At 43.6% G+C, this 16,782-nt stretch overlaps 1 protein-coding gene across 6 annotated transcripts in view; it reads left to right on the forward strand.

Annotated features, from left to right (window-relative positions):
* AP2B1 (adaptor related protein complex 2 subunit beta 1) overlaps positions 1-1,684 on the forward strand; it is a 138,575-nt gene extending 136,891 nt beyond the window's left edge. For all 6 annotated transcript variants that reach the window (XM_070735155.1, XM_070735153.1, XM_070735152.1 and 3 more), the window contains one exon: positions 1,013-1,684. In XM_070735155.1, coding sequence (XP_070591256.1) covers positions 1,013-1,087 — 75 coding nt within the window. In that variant the 3' untranslated portion in view covers positions 1,088-1,684. The remainder of the gene's footprint in view (positions 1-1,012) is intronic.
* The last annotated feature ends 15,098 nt before the right edge of the window (positions 1,685-16,782 follow it).

Consider the following 16,782-nt stretch of genomic DNA (forward strand, 5'->3'; position numbering starts at 1 on the left):
GCCAGTTTTATTTTACAAAGAAAACCTAAATCCTGATTGGTAATGCCAGGCACGGTGTTGAATTGAAGGGGCTTGGGGCCATCTTCATGCAGGTTTTAGCTCTGCCCTCCAACCGAACATAAAAACATAAGAAGAGTCATGCTGAATTGGGCCAAAGCCCATCGAGTCCAGCATTCTGTGTCACACAGCGGCCCACCAATACATGGGGATCTTGAGCAGAAGGAGAAGGCAAGACCCTCCCTTTCCCTTGACCCCCCAACAAATGGTACTTAAGGGAATCCTGCCTGCCTCAGCCAACATAGAGGCGGCACTTGGACATCCATTTCAATAACCACAGATACACTTGGCCTCCATGAATCTGTCTAATCCTGCCTTAAAGCTATCAAGGCTGACAGCTGTCATAACCTCTTCTGGAAGTGAATTCCATAAACCAACAGCCCTCTGGGTAAAGAAATATTTTTATTTATTCATTCATTCATTCATTCATTCGATTTTTATACTGCCCTTCTCCTTAGGCTCAGGGCGGCTTACAACATGTTAGTAATAGCACTTTTTAACAGAGCCAGCATTTTGCCCCCACAATCCGGGTCCTCATTTTACCCACCTCGGAAGGATGGAAGGCTGAGTCAACCTTGAACCGGTGATGAGATTTGAACTGCTGACCTACAGATTTAGTCAATAAATTTCCCTTTATTTGTCCTCACTTTCTTACCTATGAGCTTTAGGGAGTGGCCCCTTGTCCTAGTATAGTGTGATAGAGAAAAGAACTTTTCATAGAGAAAAGAATTTTTCTTTACCCACCTTTTCTATCCCATGCATGGGACTTTATACACTCCGATCAAGTCACCCCTTAAACGCCGTCTTTCAAGGCTGATGAGACCAAGGCGTTGCAACCTGGTTTCATAAGGGAGGTGATCCATTTCCTTGATCGTTTTTGTTGCCCAACCGACCACCATTGGTGTATTTCTCAGGAGCGCCTGAAAATAATCCTCCCCCCTCTTTTCTCCAACAGCTGTCTCTGAAGTGCCGAGCCCCCGAAGTGTCCCAGTACGTCTACCAAGTCTACGATGCCATTTTGAAAAACTGATCTGTCAAACCGCCGCCACTGCCAGCGCCTCGCCACCTGGGAAACGGGAAGGGGGCTAACTCCACATTCTACTGCCACCACCCGTGCGTTGGTGTAGGTCCAGAACATTCCTTCCCTCGATCTGGGGAAAGCAGCTCTGTGTTGTGTCCGAGATCTCAGCTCCAGATGCTGAGGCTAAAACCAAGGTAGCAAGTAGTGTCCACGTGCCGGTAACAGTAGGGGATGTTGCATTTGATACTTTTAGCATCTGTGAGAATTTTGTAACCACTCCGCGATCAGCTGTTTTTGCAGTCCTGTGTGCCATGTCTGTCTCTTTTGTTCCTGTGGCTTCTTCATTTCGTGCCAACGCTTTGCATTTTCTAAACCACTGTCGGACTCTGGTTAATATTTTGTAATATGCTTCTTCGTTTTAATAAATGCACACACACACACACAAATACACACACACATACACACTCCCTGCCCAGCCAGAAGCATCTGAGAGAAAACACACACACTGCACTTTATTATTCTTTTGTATTTGCGTACTGCTGATTAATTTTTGTAATGAACCAGCTGTCTACAATAAGCAGGAATAAAGGAGGGGCATTGAAACAAGCCTAGTTGTACAACTGTTGCAAGGAAACCAATGCTGGCTTATTGATTTAACCTTGGGCAAATCTGATTATCTGGTACGAATTGTAGTTTATTATTATTATTATTTAAGGCCTCTCCTTGCCTGCCTTCCCTTATAGACTGAAAATCCCACCATTTACTAAACCTAATCCTGTGGAAACCTGAGAGGCATTGCTGCTCCTCCATGCATCAGTGTGCATCACGGCCTCATATTCTCTTTTCATATGCTGCCTATTGAACAGCGGGTTCTGATAGCTTTGGGCATGAGTGGTTTATTTGATAGAGAGAGAAAAAACATGGCATCCAAGACAGTGGCTTGCAGAAGTAAAGAAGAATGGTAGATAGCAAGGCTGGGAAACTGGAAAAAAAAAACTGGCAGCAGAAAGAGCAGTTTGGTTATCCTAGCAGTTTAATCCAGTTTCCATTTCCTCTTAACCTGGGTGTCAATCTCACCGTGCCCTTCTTTGTCATCCCTGTAATAGCATCCCTCTGGAAACCTAAAACGTGATATTTTTCTGCCATTACATACCATATTTTTCAGAGTATAAGATGCACCTTTTTCCTCCCTAAAAGAGGCTAAAAAATTTGGGTGTAGCTTTTTTCCAGGCTTTTTCTTCCAGCCCTAACTAGCTGCTAACGATCTTCCCAGCTCTTATCTTGCAAGCTCTTTCATTGTTACTCTCTGCAAAGAATGTTTTCCAAACCTTAAGTCTGTGCAGGGTTTTTTTTTTCCATTCTCTACTTGCTCCGAATGTTTCTTTCCAGCCCTAACCAGGTGCTAACGATGTTCCAAGCTCTTACCTTGCAAGCTCTTTCATTGTTACTCTCTGCAAAGAATGTTTTCCAAACCCTAAGTCTGTGCAGGGGTTTTTTTTTCATTCTCTACTTGCTCCGAATGTTTCTTTCCAGCCCTAACCAGATGCTAACAATGTTCCCAGCTCTTACCAGCTTGCAAGCTCTTTCATTGTTACTCTCTCTGAATAAGGTTTTTTTTTTAAAGCCCTAACCAGGGGATAAAATAATGTGCTGAAGCTGACTAGACTAAGGACACTAGCCAGATGAATATCTGGTGAGCAGATTTTTCCCCCTCTTTTCTTCCCCCAAAACTAAGGTGCATCTTATACTCTGGTGAGTCTTATACAGTGTTCCCTCGATTTTCGCGGGGGATGCGTTCCGAGACCGCCCGCGAAAGTCGAATTTCCGCGAAGTAGAGATGCGGAAGTAAATACACTATTTTTGGCTATGAACAGTATCACAAGCCTTCCCTTAACACTTTAAACCCCTAAATTACAATTTCCCATTCCCTTAGCAACCATTTAGATTATTACTCACCATGTTTATTTATTAAAGTTTATTAAAAAAATATTTATTAAAGGTGGACGAAAGTTTGGCGATGACGTATGATGTCATCAGGCGGGAAAAACCGTGGTATAGGGAAAAAACCAGCAAAGTATTTTTAATTAATATTTTTGAAAAACCGTGGTATAGCCGTTTCGCGAAGTTCGAACCCGCGAAAATCGAGGGGCCACTGTACTCCGAAAAATATGGTAACTGTGCCAGATTCAAGCCATGCCCCAGGGTGGCAGAAATGGGCTCTCCATTCCAACCATCCTCATGCCATCACAATATAACCTTTAGCAAGGATCTACGTCATTGGTCCCCAAACGTAGCAACTTTAAGACTTGTGGACTTCAACTCCCGGAATTCTATGCTGGCTGGAGAATTCCGGGAGTCGAAGTCCACAAGTCTTAAAGTTGCCACATTTGGGGACTCCTGATCTACGCCCTTCAACTTTGAGAAACACATTCTTTAAGTGGGATCTGGTCTCACCGTTAGCCCCCTAACATGTTCCGTTTAAGGAAAGATAAGATCATCTTTTTCCTCCCTGACAGCTGCCTCCTGGCTTGTCTGTATTGTTTGCTTCTGTGCCTCCATCTCCATTGCCCCTTTTCTCGTAGCTGTTTTATTTCCCACCCTATTTGGGAGACGTGGTGTCTTGGAAATCCTCTGAGCAAATTCTGCGTGGCAATGATGCAGGCTATTCCCAGGAGATTTCAGTTTCCTCCACCCACCTATCCCCCCCACCCCCACCCAAAGGAGCATAAACTTTCCAGTGGGCTCCTGCATTGCCTTTGAAACTTATATATAGAACTAGGCCAAGATAACATTCAGTGGACTTGGTGGAAAAGCCTCCTCTTGATTATGGAGATTCATCCAGGTCCTAGTTGTCTCAAAGGTGCTTTTTCAAGGGGTAACTGGATTTTCTTGTTTTTCTTTGAAGACATTTCACACTTGTCCTCCAAGAAGCTTCTTCAGCTCTGACTGGATGGTAATGGAAGGATTTATAATCCTTGGAGACAGCTGTTTATTTGCATTCTTTTAGAGAGTCCTTGAGGCCACTTGGAGGTTTCTCTGTGTCCTCAGGGTCACCTGTGTAGTGCAAATGGGTGTGGAGCCATCTTGGAACTGTGTTGTAGACTGGAGATAGATGATGTCGTATCCCTCCCCCCTCTGTTGAGAGAGGGCTGTTCAGTTTTGACACAGATGGCCTCTTTGACCCCCTCTTTCAAACCAGAGGTCCTCTCTGTCCAAAATGTGGACTTTGATGTCTTTAAAAGAGTGGCTTTTGTCTTTTAAATGCAGACGAACTGCTGAATCTAGTCCTGGTGGGTTTCTTCTCCTATGTTGTGCCATAAGTTTATGAAGCTTTTTTTTTTCTCCAATGTACAATGACCAGTGAGTATAAATCTTCCATTCCCCATCCTCCAGCCAGAGCTGAAGAATGGATGAGAAGCAAAACAGCTTCAAAGAAAAACCAAAAAGTCCAGTTGCTTTTTCTTTTTTGGAACTTAGAAACCATTCACCGGTGAACGTCATAGGCAACTCAGTCAAATTTACTCTTAGGTTCTGGTCAAACTATACCTGTCAAAAACTATATTTTCACTGGGCAAGTCCTTAGGATCCTATAGGTCAATGATGGTGAACCTTTTTTTCATTTGGGTGCCAAAAGGGTGCGCTCTCGCGATAGCATGCATGCGCATGCCCATACCCATAATGCAGTGCCCTGTGCATGCACACAAACTTCCCCCCTTTCTTCCCCCTCTCCCCCATTCATGCACACAGGCCTCATTGAAGTCTCTTGACTTCTGGTAGGCCTGTTGGGCTGTTTTTCGCTCTCCCCAGGGTTCAGGAAGCCTCCTGAAACCCAGGGATGGCGAAAAATGGCCCAACTGGCCAATTGGAAGTTTGTTAACAAAAGGAGGTGGAGCTGCCCTACTACTGAACTCAATCTGTATAGTCTGGAGGACAGAAGGAAAAGGGGGGACATGATCGAAACATTTAAATATGTTAAAGGGTTAAATAAGGTTCAGGAGGGAAGTGTTTTTAATAGGAAAGGGAACACAAGAACAAGGGGACACAATCTGAAGTTAGTTGGGGAAAGATCAAAAGCAACATGAGAAAATATTATTTCACTGAAAGAGTAATAGATCCTTGGAACAAACTTCCAGCAGACGTGGTTGGTAAATCCACAGTAACTGAATTTAAACATGCCTGGGATAAACATATATCCATTGTAAGATAAAATACAGGAAATAGTATAAGGGCAGACTAGATGGACCATGAGGTCTTTTTCTGCCGTCAGTCTTCTTTGTTTCTATGTTTCTACTTACCTTCAGATAGTTGCAGCTAGGCTTCGCATACCTCGGCCCATTTCTTCTGCAGCCGGCAAGGCTCTCCAGAAGGCCTCCGCAGCTGATAACAGAGCTCCGGATCGATCTGGAACTCTGTTATCGGCTACAGAGGCCTTCAGGAAAAGCCTTGCAGCTGCAGAAGAAATGAGCCAAAGTGTGAGAGGCCTGGCTACAACTGTCCAAAGCCGAAGAAGTTGCTGAAGACCCCTGACAGCGAAAAGGAGGCTGGGGGTGATGCACACAAGTGAACCTCTGGTTGGATCGTTTTCGAGCTGGCACATGTGTTCTGGAGCTGACATAGGGCAACAACATACATGCCACCTATGACACGTGTGCCATAGGTTCGCCATCGCTGCTATAGGTAGTCCTTCCTTAATGACCATGATTCACGATGCTTTTTGCCAGTTTCTAGCAAAACCTCCATTCAAATTAACAACCACGTTTGCTTAATGCCTACGGCAAAAAAAAAAAGGCCAGAAAAGTCACATGAGTGCCATTGCCTTGACCTATAATGTAATGACCTACTGGGCTTAATTACAATCGTATTTTAAGGACTACCTGCAATTCCATCAGTGCTTGCTTCATAATAAATAACCACATGGGACCTTCGCTGTTGTTTTCGGTCAGGTATCACAAACTGCATTTCCTAACTCTTAGCTCCTTCCATGGACATCTTTGGGTCATGGCTTAATCAAGAAGTCACACTGTGTCATAATTGTCTTCATTGGCTTTTTGCCTGCATATTGAATCTAAAAGCTGTGATTTCAATGAGCTGCCTAAGCAAGCCAAATTCAATACCCATAGCTGACAGGTCAGGAGGAGAACCTCAATAACCACTTTGTCATCTGCCTCTTAAAACTGGAAGTTCTTGAACATCCTGCTTTTTGGCTTAGCCTAATTCCCATAAGTAAAATAACCACAGATATGTTTGTGTTGCCATTGTACAACTGCCATGCGCTGTGCAAGAGCCGTGGTGGCACTGTGATTAGAATGCAATACTGCAGGTCTAATTCGCTGCTCACTCCAGGAGTTTGAATCTGCGCGGCTCCAGGTTGACTCAGCCTTCCATCCTTCCAAGGTGGGTAAAATGAGGACCCAGATTGTTGGGGGCAATAGGCTGACTCTGTAAACCGCTTAGAGAAGGCTGCGAAGCGGTATATAAGCTTAAGTGCTATTGCTATTAGACGATCCAGAAGGCATAATGGCGTTGTGTAACTCAGGAACCAGAAGTTGCAGTGCTAGCTCAAGATTGTTGGTTCCACAGCAAAGAGGCCAGTGACACTCTGAAGCTTGCAGGGTCCCAAGTCATGAAGATTTATGCCTGGCACTCAAGGAAGTTGTCCCAGGCAGAGATCCTCTGACTCTACAATGCAGGGCTTCATTTACTCTGAATTACCAATTACTTCTGGATGCGCTAAGTGAAGTCATTGAAGACTCCTGTTTCTCAAAGGACTTCCTGCAAGAGCTCAATGCCAATTCCCATCGGTGGGGTGGGATGGAGAAAGGCACATAAAGCCATTATCTTTTTGTCAACATTTAGATAGCAAAAGGATGGCCTAGAAACTTAGAACCATAGTACAGTGGTACCTCTACTTAAGAATGCCTCTACGCCCAGAAAAATTTCCCAGGAAATTTGAGAGCGGCACGAAGGCCCGGCCAGTTTTCTGCCATTCCCCCTTTAATCCCAGCCATCTTGGGCTTTTCTGGGCTGAAAAGGAGCCTTTCAGTGGCACTTAAGGAGGCTTTGGCAGTCCAGAGCGAACGAAGCATTTTCCTTTCTCTGGGTGCTTGGAGAGGGAATAAACCTCTGCCAGCACCCAGAGAAAAAAAAGGTTCCTGACTGTCCTCCTCTTGTTCCTCCTCCTCCCACCCAAATTCTGAGCTTTTATTTCTTTCCTAATGGGTTTGCACACATTATTTGCTTTTATATTGATTCTTATGGGAAAAATTGCTTCTACTTAACAAACTTTTCTACTTAAGAACCTGGTCTAAGTTTTTAAGTAGAGGTACCACTGTATTTTCAAGTTGTGTTTCTTGCAATGAGAGGAGTGAAAGCCGTTCTACAAGAAAAAACTGCTTTGGAGCAATTCCACCTCCAAACCAGTGATGTGAAGCCACCTGCCCAACATCAGCAGAGCTGGTGTCCAAAGACCAAAATGAAATCAAAGTAGCAGGCAAGGCCCCAGACCTGTCTGAAACTGCTACTGCATCCATATTTTTTTTTTTCTGGTGGAGCTGGTGCTGTTATTCTTTTGACTGCATGCCAGGAGATGTGTCCAGAGGGGAGTAGAAGACAATTTCCATCTATTCAGAACCATTTGACACCTGGGGGAAAGTGGGGGGGATTGGATGATGGGTCTCACCTTTGCTTTGTATCAGCAATAAATGTAATTTACGCAATTGGCCATGTCTGATACGAACTTCAGTCAGGAATGGCAACGGAGAGAACTAAGGCAGTGGGAGGCAAGACATTTAGTGGGGTTCCTACTTTTAGACTAATACAAGCCAACCTGCTGTTAAGTCTTCCAGTACAGCTGGAGCATCTTAGTTACTGGGAGGGATCAGAGTCTTATTTTGTTTATTTCCAATCCATCCTTCAGGGTAGGACCCAAAAAACCCTTCCGGAGACGGGTAAGGGGTTTGCATATAATACAAAACAATAAGAGTGAGATGAAAACCAAAGACTACAAAAGTTAAATACGGAAGTGCAAACCCATTCAAAGGCGATGACGTCTCTTCTGAACAAATCTTTGAGCAATGCAGTATGTACTTCTTTAGGGGAAAGTTTGAATCAGCAATACTACTTTTCTGATCAGCTTTCCCGTTCACGTGTCTTACCTATGTGGTATGCTTGCTCTCCATCTATAATCACCCATGGTTAACGAAGGGATGTAATATTTTACTGGCACCATGGATGTTCCATCTAACACAGAGGCCTTCTTTCTACAGCTAATCTCTTCAAAGTGTCATCCGATGTTGTGCTCATTATACAATATATAACTGTACTGTAAGGTTTCAATGGGATGCTCATTCCCCCCAAACTGGCTGGTGACAGGAGCAGGGGGGGTGAGGCAAAGTAAGGTTCAGTACTTGATTTTTTTTTTTGTCGTTAGAATGGTGTAGGGATTCTGCTTTCTGGTGGCTTTGCTTTGTTATGTTGGCTTGCTTTGGTTATGCCGAAATAGATGTTACGGTGAGTTTAGATGTGATGGTGTTAACGATGTTTGTAGTGCTGTAACTTGAGAAAATATTGCATAGTTCTTTAATATATGATTACTGCAATAGAAACATTTTATGCAAACATATTGGATCTCAGGAGACAGAACATTGGGAAAATTGCATACGTGATTAACGTGCTGCCCTAGTTAACTAATTATGTACGGTCTAAAGGAGGCAGGTGACGATGTAGCCAATTTATTAAATGCACTGTATAAAGGTAAGACGTAGGTACAGTCTATGACAAACGGATGGTGTATGTTCTCTACAAAATCTTAAGCATCTCCACTCAACAAATTTACGATTGGTTTTGTACCGGTCATGGCTATTCCCAATAAATCCTGGTATTGTAGTTCGATGAATGAGATTTCTGTCTGTTTGTTTTTTCTCCCTTACGGACATGGAATAACCAAAATGGCTTACGACTGCAATGCAAGGGTGTCAAACTCAAGGCCCACGGGCCAGATCCAGCCTGTGGGGCACTTAGATCTGGCCTGCAGGGCAGGCCTGGAGACAGCAAAGGACCAGCCTGTGATGCCTCTAGCTGCGGCCCTCCCGTGCTCTTGTTTTCGGTGGCAGAGGGTTGCAGGAGGCCGTCCTAGCCAAAAACAAAGATTGGGAGTCTGTTTTCTCTGGCAGAGTGTTGGGCCTCCACAGATGCCCCCAACACAAATGATGTCATCCGGCCACACTACTCTAGGACCCCCGAGGTCAGACACAACCCCAATGAAGCTCTCAATGAAATTGAATTTGACATCCCTCCAATTAGCATCCAATCCAATTAGCATCCGAGAAATAAATCAGAGTCCAAACCTTGGCCTCCTTCCAAGTTCCAATTTATTGACAGAGCCATGGTCAACCCGATACAGTAGTACCTCTAAATACGAGCTGCTCCACATGCGAGTATTCCAAGTTACGAGCGGAGAGGCGAGCAAAATTTCTGTTCTACATACGAGCTTAAATTCAGGATACGAGCCGAGCGTCCACTAGGTGGCGCAAGAATTCCATTTTTTCCAGTTATCTCCGGGCAAAAAGCCAAATCTAAATGCATTGGTTCGAGATACGAATTGATCGACATATGAGGTCGGCTCTGGCACGAATTAAACTCGTATGTCAAGGTACTACTGTACTAACTTTTCCTACAGTTCTCCCCCCAGGTTTAAAGTTCATTCCTCGTCCCCACACGCCCACAATTTCATCACATGGACCATTCCAGTTGTTTCAACGTCCACAATCCTCCCATGGACTTCCGGCTGGTGTTGAACAAAGGATGACCTTGAATCTCTGGAAAAAATTTATTGTGGCTCGTATTTTTCCCTCTCACGTAACCACCCCTCCGCAATTCCCACAGTCCTATTCTCCTTGTGGCAGGCCAAAGTCTCTAACTCAAAAGGAAGGCTTCGGCCTGACACCTGCTGTAATGTGAATGAATTTCCTGCATCTCAAAGGGCAGTTCAGAGCCCACCAGAAGTTGGGAAACAGGCCATTTCCGGCCTCCAGAGGGCCTTGGGGAGCCGAGGGGAGCTGTTTTCGCCCTCCCCAGGTATTAAATTATGGGTGTGGGCACTCACGCATGCGTGATAGCGCGTGGTCATGCTTTTTCGGCACCTAAGGGAAGAAAGGTTCGCCATCCCTATACAATAGAACCAATGGTCACAACCATAATCTGTTCCATAACTTTGGTTGTAACCCAAACCTAATTTTAGAAATTTGGCACTTACCAAAAAAATAATAATAATGCGGAGAAAGGGAAGTTGGCAGCAGAAAAAAAAATGTGAATTTTCCGGAAACCCTGGATTATGTCTATGAAGTCTATATTAAGAGACGTATTCAGATCCACTCATCATTTCTTGGCTATATTAACCAAGTCTTTTCTAATAGATTAACTTTTTTTTCTATACAAACCTTTGTGGTAAAGCCATAGACTCTGAAGTTCCAACACTTTTCTTTTTGCTGAAGGTTACACATGCACAAATTCATTCCCAAGGTTATTGCTGCCGTTGTTTTCAGTTCATTTCCTTGTTTCTAATTCTATATTTTTTAGTTTTTATCTTGACATTTGGGATGTTCAACAGCCAACAAACCATCTAAAGAAAGACAAGGCCACACAATATGCTTTAGAAATGGCCTGTCGGATACCCCAGGCTTCTGTCACCTCCTGCCCTGGTAGGTGGAAGATTTCCCCAGAAGAAAGAAAAAATGCAGGCAGCAGCTGTTGCTCTAAAGGGCTCCCCGGTGGCACCGTCTCTGCTTTCCATCTTTGCAATACCGTTGAAGTGCCTGGCTTCCAACAGTCTCTTTGGTGATGGCCCCCACCCTTATTTGACTCCCCTAAAGGCTTTCATTCAAGAAAACTGACATCTCTCCCTTCCTTGTCTCAGATCATCTTGTGATCCCAGCCTTCTGGCTTAGCGTCTTGTGCTGTTGACTTCAAATCAGCGGCTGTATCTATGCAGTCACTGAAGGTTGTTGAAGAATTAGACATTTTCCCCTTTATGGTTCCAATGGGAAAACTCTGTGAGGCGGGAAGAAATCTCCCTCTCTTTCTCTCCCACTCACAGAAGCATCCACATACATGCATATATACAGTGTGATAGTCTACAAACGACTTGGTTTTTTTTCCCTAATCAATATACAGTAGCTCCCCCAATTTTTTTAAAACAAAAAACATATTTCTAGACAAGTGGTTGACATTTTATTCAATATCTTGCCTTTTTTTTATAGTTTTGTTTTTTATATTAGTTTATAATATGAAGTACAAAAGAAAATAGAACAGAATAGAATAGAATTCCTTATTTGCCAAGTGTGATTGTACACACAAGGAATTTGTCTTAAGTGCATATGCTCTCTGTGTACATTTTTAAAAAAAGATAAATTTGACAAGAATCATGAGGTACAAGACTTAATTATTGTCATAGGGGTCCAATCAGCAATGAGGAAACAATATTAATAAAAAATCTTAAGGATACAAGCAACAAGTTACAATCATACAGTGGGAGGAAATGGGTGATAGGAATAATGAGAAAAAACTGGTAGTAAGAGTAGTGCCGACTTAGTAAATAGTTTGACAGTGTTGAAATTAAAGGCTAGAAAAGGGAAGGGGAAAGTGTAAAAGAAAGAAAGAGAGAGAGAAAGAAAGAAAGAAAGAAAGAAAGAAAGAGGTGTTGACTTCTTTTTAGTGCAATAGAAAAAGATAATAGTATCAAACCTCAACTTTTTTATTTTTACCTAGTAGTACAAACTAACCATTTATATAGCAACAAACCTATCTAATCAGTAAAACCCAAAATTAAAGTTTCCTTTCCCCACCCACCTCAAACACAAAGTCCAGAAGCAAATTTCAAGTAGAAACAAAAGTGTTTTTTCCCCTTTAATGAAAGCAGCCAATTTAACCATCTCTGATAACTCCATCAACTTTTACAGCCATTCATCCATGGGAATCAAACAGTCCTTCCAAAAAATCTTGTCTTTTTGACTATTCTGTCATGACAGGCAAGTAGGAATTTTCAATCAAACATATACACCATTTTTTCATTCCCGAGGGCTCTGTGGATTTCTTTGCTGTAATCCTCCTACTATTATACACAGTGTTTCTACAGTATATTTATTTATTATTTATTTATTTATTGGATTTGTATGCCGCCCCTCTCCGTGGACTCGGGGCGGCTAACAACAGTGACAAAAACAGAATGTAAAAATCCAATACTAAACACAGCTAAAAACCCTTGTTATAAAACCAATCATACATACAAACATACCATGCATAAATTGTAGAAGCCTAGGGGGAAAGATTATCTTAGTTCCCCCATGCCTGATGGCAGAGGTAGGTTTTGAGAAGCTTACGAAAGGCAAGGAGGGTGGGGGCTATTCTAATCTCTGGGGGGAGTTGGTTCCAGAGGGCCGGGGCCACCACAGAGAAGGCTCTTCCCCTGGGCCCCACCAACCGACATTGTTTAGTTGACAGGACCCGGAGAAGGCCCACTCTATGGGACCTAACTGGTCGCTGGGATTCGTGCGGCAGAAGGCGGTCCCTGAGATAATCTGGCCCGGTGCCATGAAGGGCTTTATAGGTCATAACCAACACTTTGAATTGTGACCGGAAACTGATCGGCAACCAATGCAGACTGCGGAGTGTTGGTGTGACATGGGCATATGCCAGTAATGGTGAACCTTTTTTTACCTAGGGTGCCAAAAGAGCATGCACACACACTATTGTGCATCTGCAAGTGCCCACACCCATAATTCAATGCCTGGGGAGGGCAAAAACAGCTTCTCCCGCCTTCTGGAAGGCCCTCTGGAATCTGGAAATAGCCCATTTCCCGACTTCTGATTGGCCCAGTAGGCTCGTGTTTTGCCCTCCCCAGGTTCCAAAGGCTTCTCTGGAGCCGGGAGAGGATAAAAAGTCCCTCCCCCATATCCCAGAGACTCTCTGGAAGCCAGAAGTGCCCTCCTAGAGCCTCTGTGTGAGCTAAAAATCGGCTGGACAGCACACACATGCATGTTGGACTTGAGCTATGACAATGGTAATGACCTTTAAAGCCCTACATGGCATTGGGCCAGAATACATCCAGAACCGCCTTCTACCGCACAAATCCCAGCGACCGATAAGGTCCCACAGTTGGCCTTCTCCAGGTCCCATCGACTAAACAATGTCATTTGGCGGGCCCCAGGGGAAGAGCCGGCCCTCTGGAATCAACTCCCCCCGGAAATTAGAATTGCCCCCACCCTCCCTGTCTTTCGTAAACTACTCAAGACTCATTTATACCGCCAGGCATGGGGGAGTTGAGATATTCCTTCCCCCTAGGCCATTACAAGTTATGCATGGTATGTCTGTGTGTATGTTTGGTTTTATAATAAGGGTTTTTAGTTGTTTTATTATTGGATTGTCACATGCTGTTTTTATCATTGTTGTTAGCCGACCCGAGTCTACGGAGAGGGGCAAATCCAATATTAAAATAAAAAAAATATGCAGTACTGTTAGAGATAGAGTGGCATATAAAGATGTTCATGGTGAAAGAAGGGGATGCTAAAGGGTCCTTCTCGGTGATGCAGTAGCACCTGGTTGACTTAGTAGGATTCAGCTAAAGGCTCCAGACCAATAAGTGTGTGGCTGGAGACTAAAATATCCTGAGAAAAAGCAATGGCAAGCAAGATTCCTAGGCAAAGACAGCATACAAGCAAAACAAACAAATAAAATGTCCATATTGTGGCCTGGAAAACCACATGCTCTCATGTCACAGGTCTTAAGCTTGACTTAAATGCATCCTTGCCTGTTTAAATCTGTCATCTGCACCTCTATAACTGTCTGGTTTGGTTCTGCAACCCAACAAGACAGACACAGACTTCAGAGGATAATCAGAACTGCAGAAAAAACAATTGCCGCCAACCTGCCTTCCATTGAGGACCTGTATACTGCACGAGTCAAAAAGAGGGTGGTGAAAATATTTACTGACCCCTCGCATCCTGGACATAAACTGTTCCAACTCCTACCCTCAAAACATCATTACAGAGCACTGCACACCAAGACAACTAGACACAAGAACAGTTTTTCCCCCAAATGCCATCACTCTGCTAAACAAATAATTCCCTCAACACTGTCAAACTTTTTACTAAGTCTGTATTTCTATTTCTACTAGTTTTTTTCTCATCATTCCTATCATCCTTTTCCTCCCACTTAGGACTGTATGACTGTAACTTGTTGCTTGTAGCATAAGATTTTTTATTATTTATTTATTTACTTACTTACTTACTTACTTACTTACTTACTTACTTACTTACTTACTTACTTACTTACTTACTTACTTACTTACTTACTTATTAAATTTGTATGCTGCCCCTCTCCGTAGACCCGGGGCGGCTCACATCAGTAATAGAAAACAATATCTAATACAAATCTAATAATTAAAACTAAAAACCCATAATTTAAAAAACATGCACACAACATACCATACATAAACAGTATAGGCCTGGGGAAGTTATCTCAGTTCCCCCATGCCTGACGGCAGAGGTGGGTTTTAAGGAGTTTACGAAAGGCAAGGAGGGTGGGAGCAGTTCTAATCTCCGGGGTGAGCTGGTTCCAGAGGGTTGGGGCCACCACAGAGAAGGCTCTTCCCCTGGGACCTGCCAAACGACATTGTTTAGTCAACGGGACCCGGAGAAGGCCAACTCTGTGGGACCTAATCGGTCGCTGGGATTCGTACGGCAGAAGGCGGTCCCGGAGATATTCTGGTCCGATGCCATGAAGGGCTTTATAGGTCAAAAACAACACTTTGAATTGTGACCAGAAATTGATCGGAAACCAATGACTGCGGACTGTTGGTGTAACATGGTCATATTTGGGGAAGCCCATGACTGCTCTCGCAGCTGCATTCTGCACGATCTGAAGTTATTAATATTGTTTCTTCATTGTTTATTTGATCCCTATGACAATCATTAAGTGTTGTACCACATGTTTCTTGACAAATATATATATTCTTTTATGTACACTGAGAGCATGTGCACCAAGACAAATTCCTTATGTGTCCAATCACACTTGGACAATAAAGAATTCTAATTCTAAGAGTACCAGAGCGCTTTGGGGAGAACCACCCCAAAGCACCAATTTTGGGCATTTTTATGTCGAATTGGTACAGTTTGGGTGGATAGGCATACATCTGCAAAAAGTGCTGAGATCCAAAAGCTCACCCCAGATGTAAGTTTGTCTGAAACTTTCTCTTGAGGGATAGACTTTGGACCATACTGAGAAGCGATATCTGCTTTGGATAATCTTTGGCCATCGCAAGAGATAACAGTGATGCTAACCTGGAAGAAAGCAACCAGGTGAGTGTCAATCTCCTCTGCAGCATTGGTGGACCGATGGGTAGCTCTTCAAATGAAGGAAGCCTACCAGCAGTACGTTTATGGTGTTGGAAACGAATCCTGGAGGTCAGCAGAGACACATCGGTTTTGGGAAGGAACAAAGTCTGCCGGAATCACAAAAACCAGAGGCAATTATTGTTTGCTTCCAACCTCCTCTTTCACAAACCCATATGAGAAGGGCTTCAGAATGATGTATTGGGGTGCTCTTCAACAGACAAAGTCGAATGTAATTAAATAAACAACTGCTGAGACACACATGTAGGTTTCAGACCCATGAATGCCACAATCTATCATTTGTTTACAGCAGTGTTTCCCAACCTGAGCAACTTGAAGATATTTGGACTTCAACTCCCAGAATTCCCCAGCCAGCGAATGCTGGCTGGGGAATTCTGGGAATTGAAGTCCAAATATCTTCAAGTTGCCCAGGTTGGGAAACACTGGTTTACAGTATATTGTGATTAACGTATAATGACAGGGAGACATTCCTTGCCAATTCAAGAAAACGTGTAAGGAAGAAGACTTGCGGGATCGTCTTCTGCTTCACCTGTCCAGTGATGGGCTCCTACAGGTACAGTGAGGTATGCAGAACCGGTAGAAAAATTTGGATTTTTTTCTTTTTTTCCCTTCTGGGCTCTGGGTATGTTTTTCTTATCGCAGTAAATGAGGTTGAATGTGTATAATTTTAGAAGAGCTGTGCGTGTGTGTATACACATACACATACAGTTTATATAGTAGATAATGTACATTTTTGTTTGCCTCTGTGTAATATGTATGTACACATATGGCATATATACATAGAACTGTGCTGTGAGCCGCCCCGAGTCTCCGGGGAGGGGCGGCATACAAATCTAATAAATTATTATTATTATTAATTAAATAGTATATTTTGGATGTTCAGTAATAGTAAATAGATAGGGAAACTTTATCTCTTTGAAGCGAGGAGAGGCCAGGCACCCTAACCCAATGTGAGTGACCTCAAGTTGGCCACCTTTAACCCAGGCACATGACCTTTAAGCCACCCCCAGTCACATGATCATCAAGCCACTCCCACCTGGTCACATGGCCAGCAAGCCACACCCACAAAATAAGCCATGCCCACAGGGTGGTAGTAAAATTTTTTGCAGCCCATCACTGATTAAAGCCCACAGGGTTGACCTTCTCCAGGTCCATCAGCCAAACAATGTCGTCTAGTGGGGCCATGGGGAAGGGCCTTTTCTGTGGCAACTCTGGTCCTCTGGAGCCAACTCCCCATGGAGATTCACATAGCCCCCACCTTATAAGGCCTTATAAACATGGCTTTGCCGGCAGGCCTGG

Source organism: Erythrolamprus reginae, chromosome 1 (assembly GCF_031021105.1).
Source record: "Erythrolamprus reginae isolate rEryReg1 chromosome 1, rEryReg1.hap1, whole genome shotgun sequence".
Taxonomy (NCBI): domain Eukaryota; kingdom Metazoa; phylum Chordata; class Lepidosauria; order Squamata; family Dipsadidae; genus Erythrolamprus; species Erythrolamprus reginae.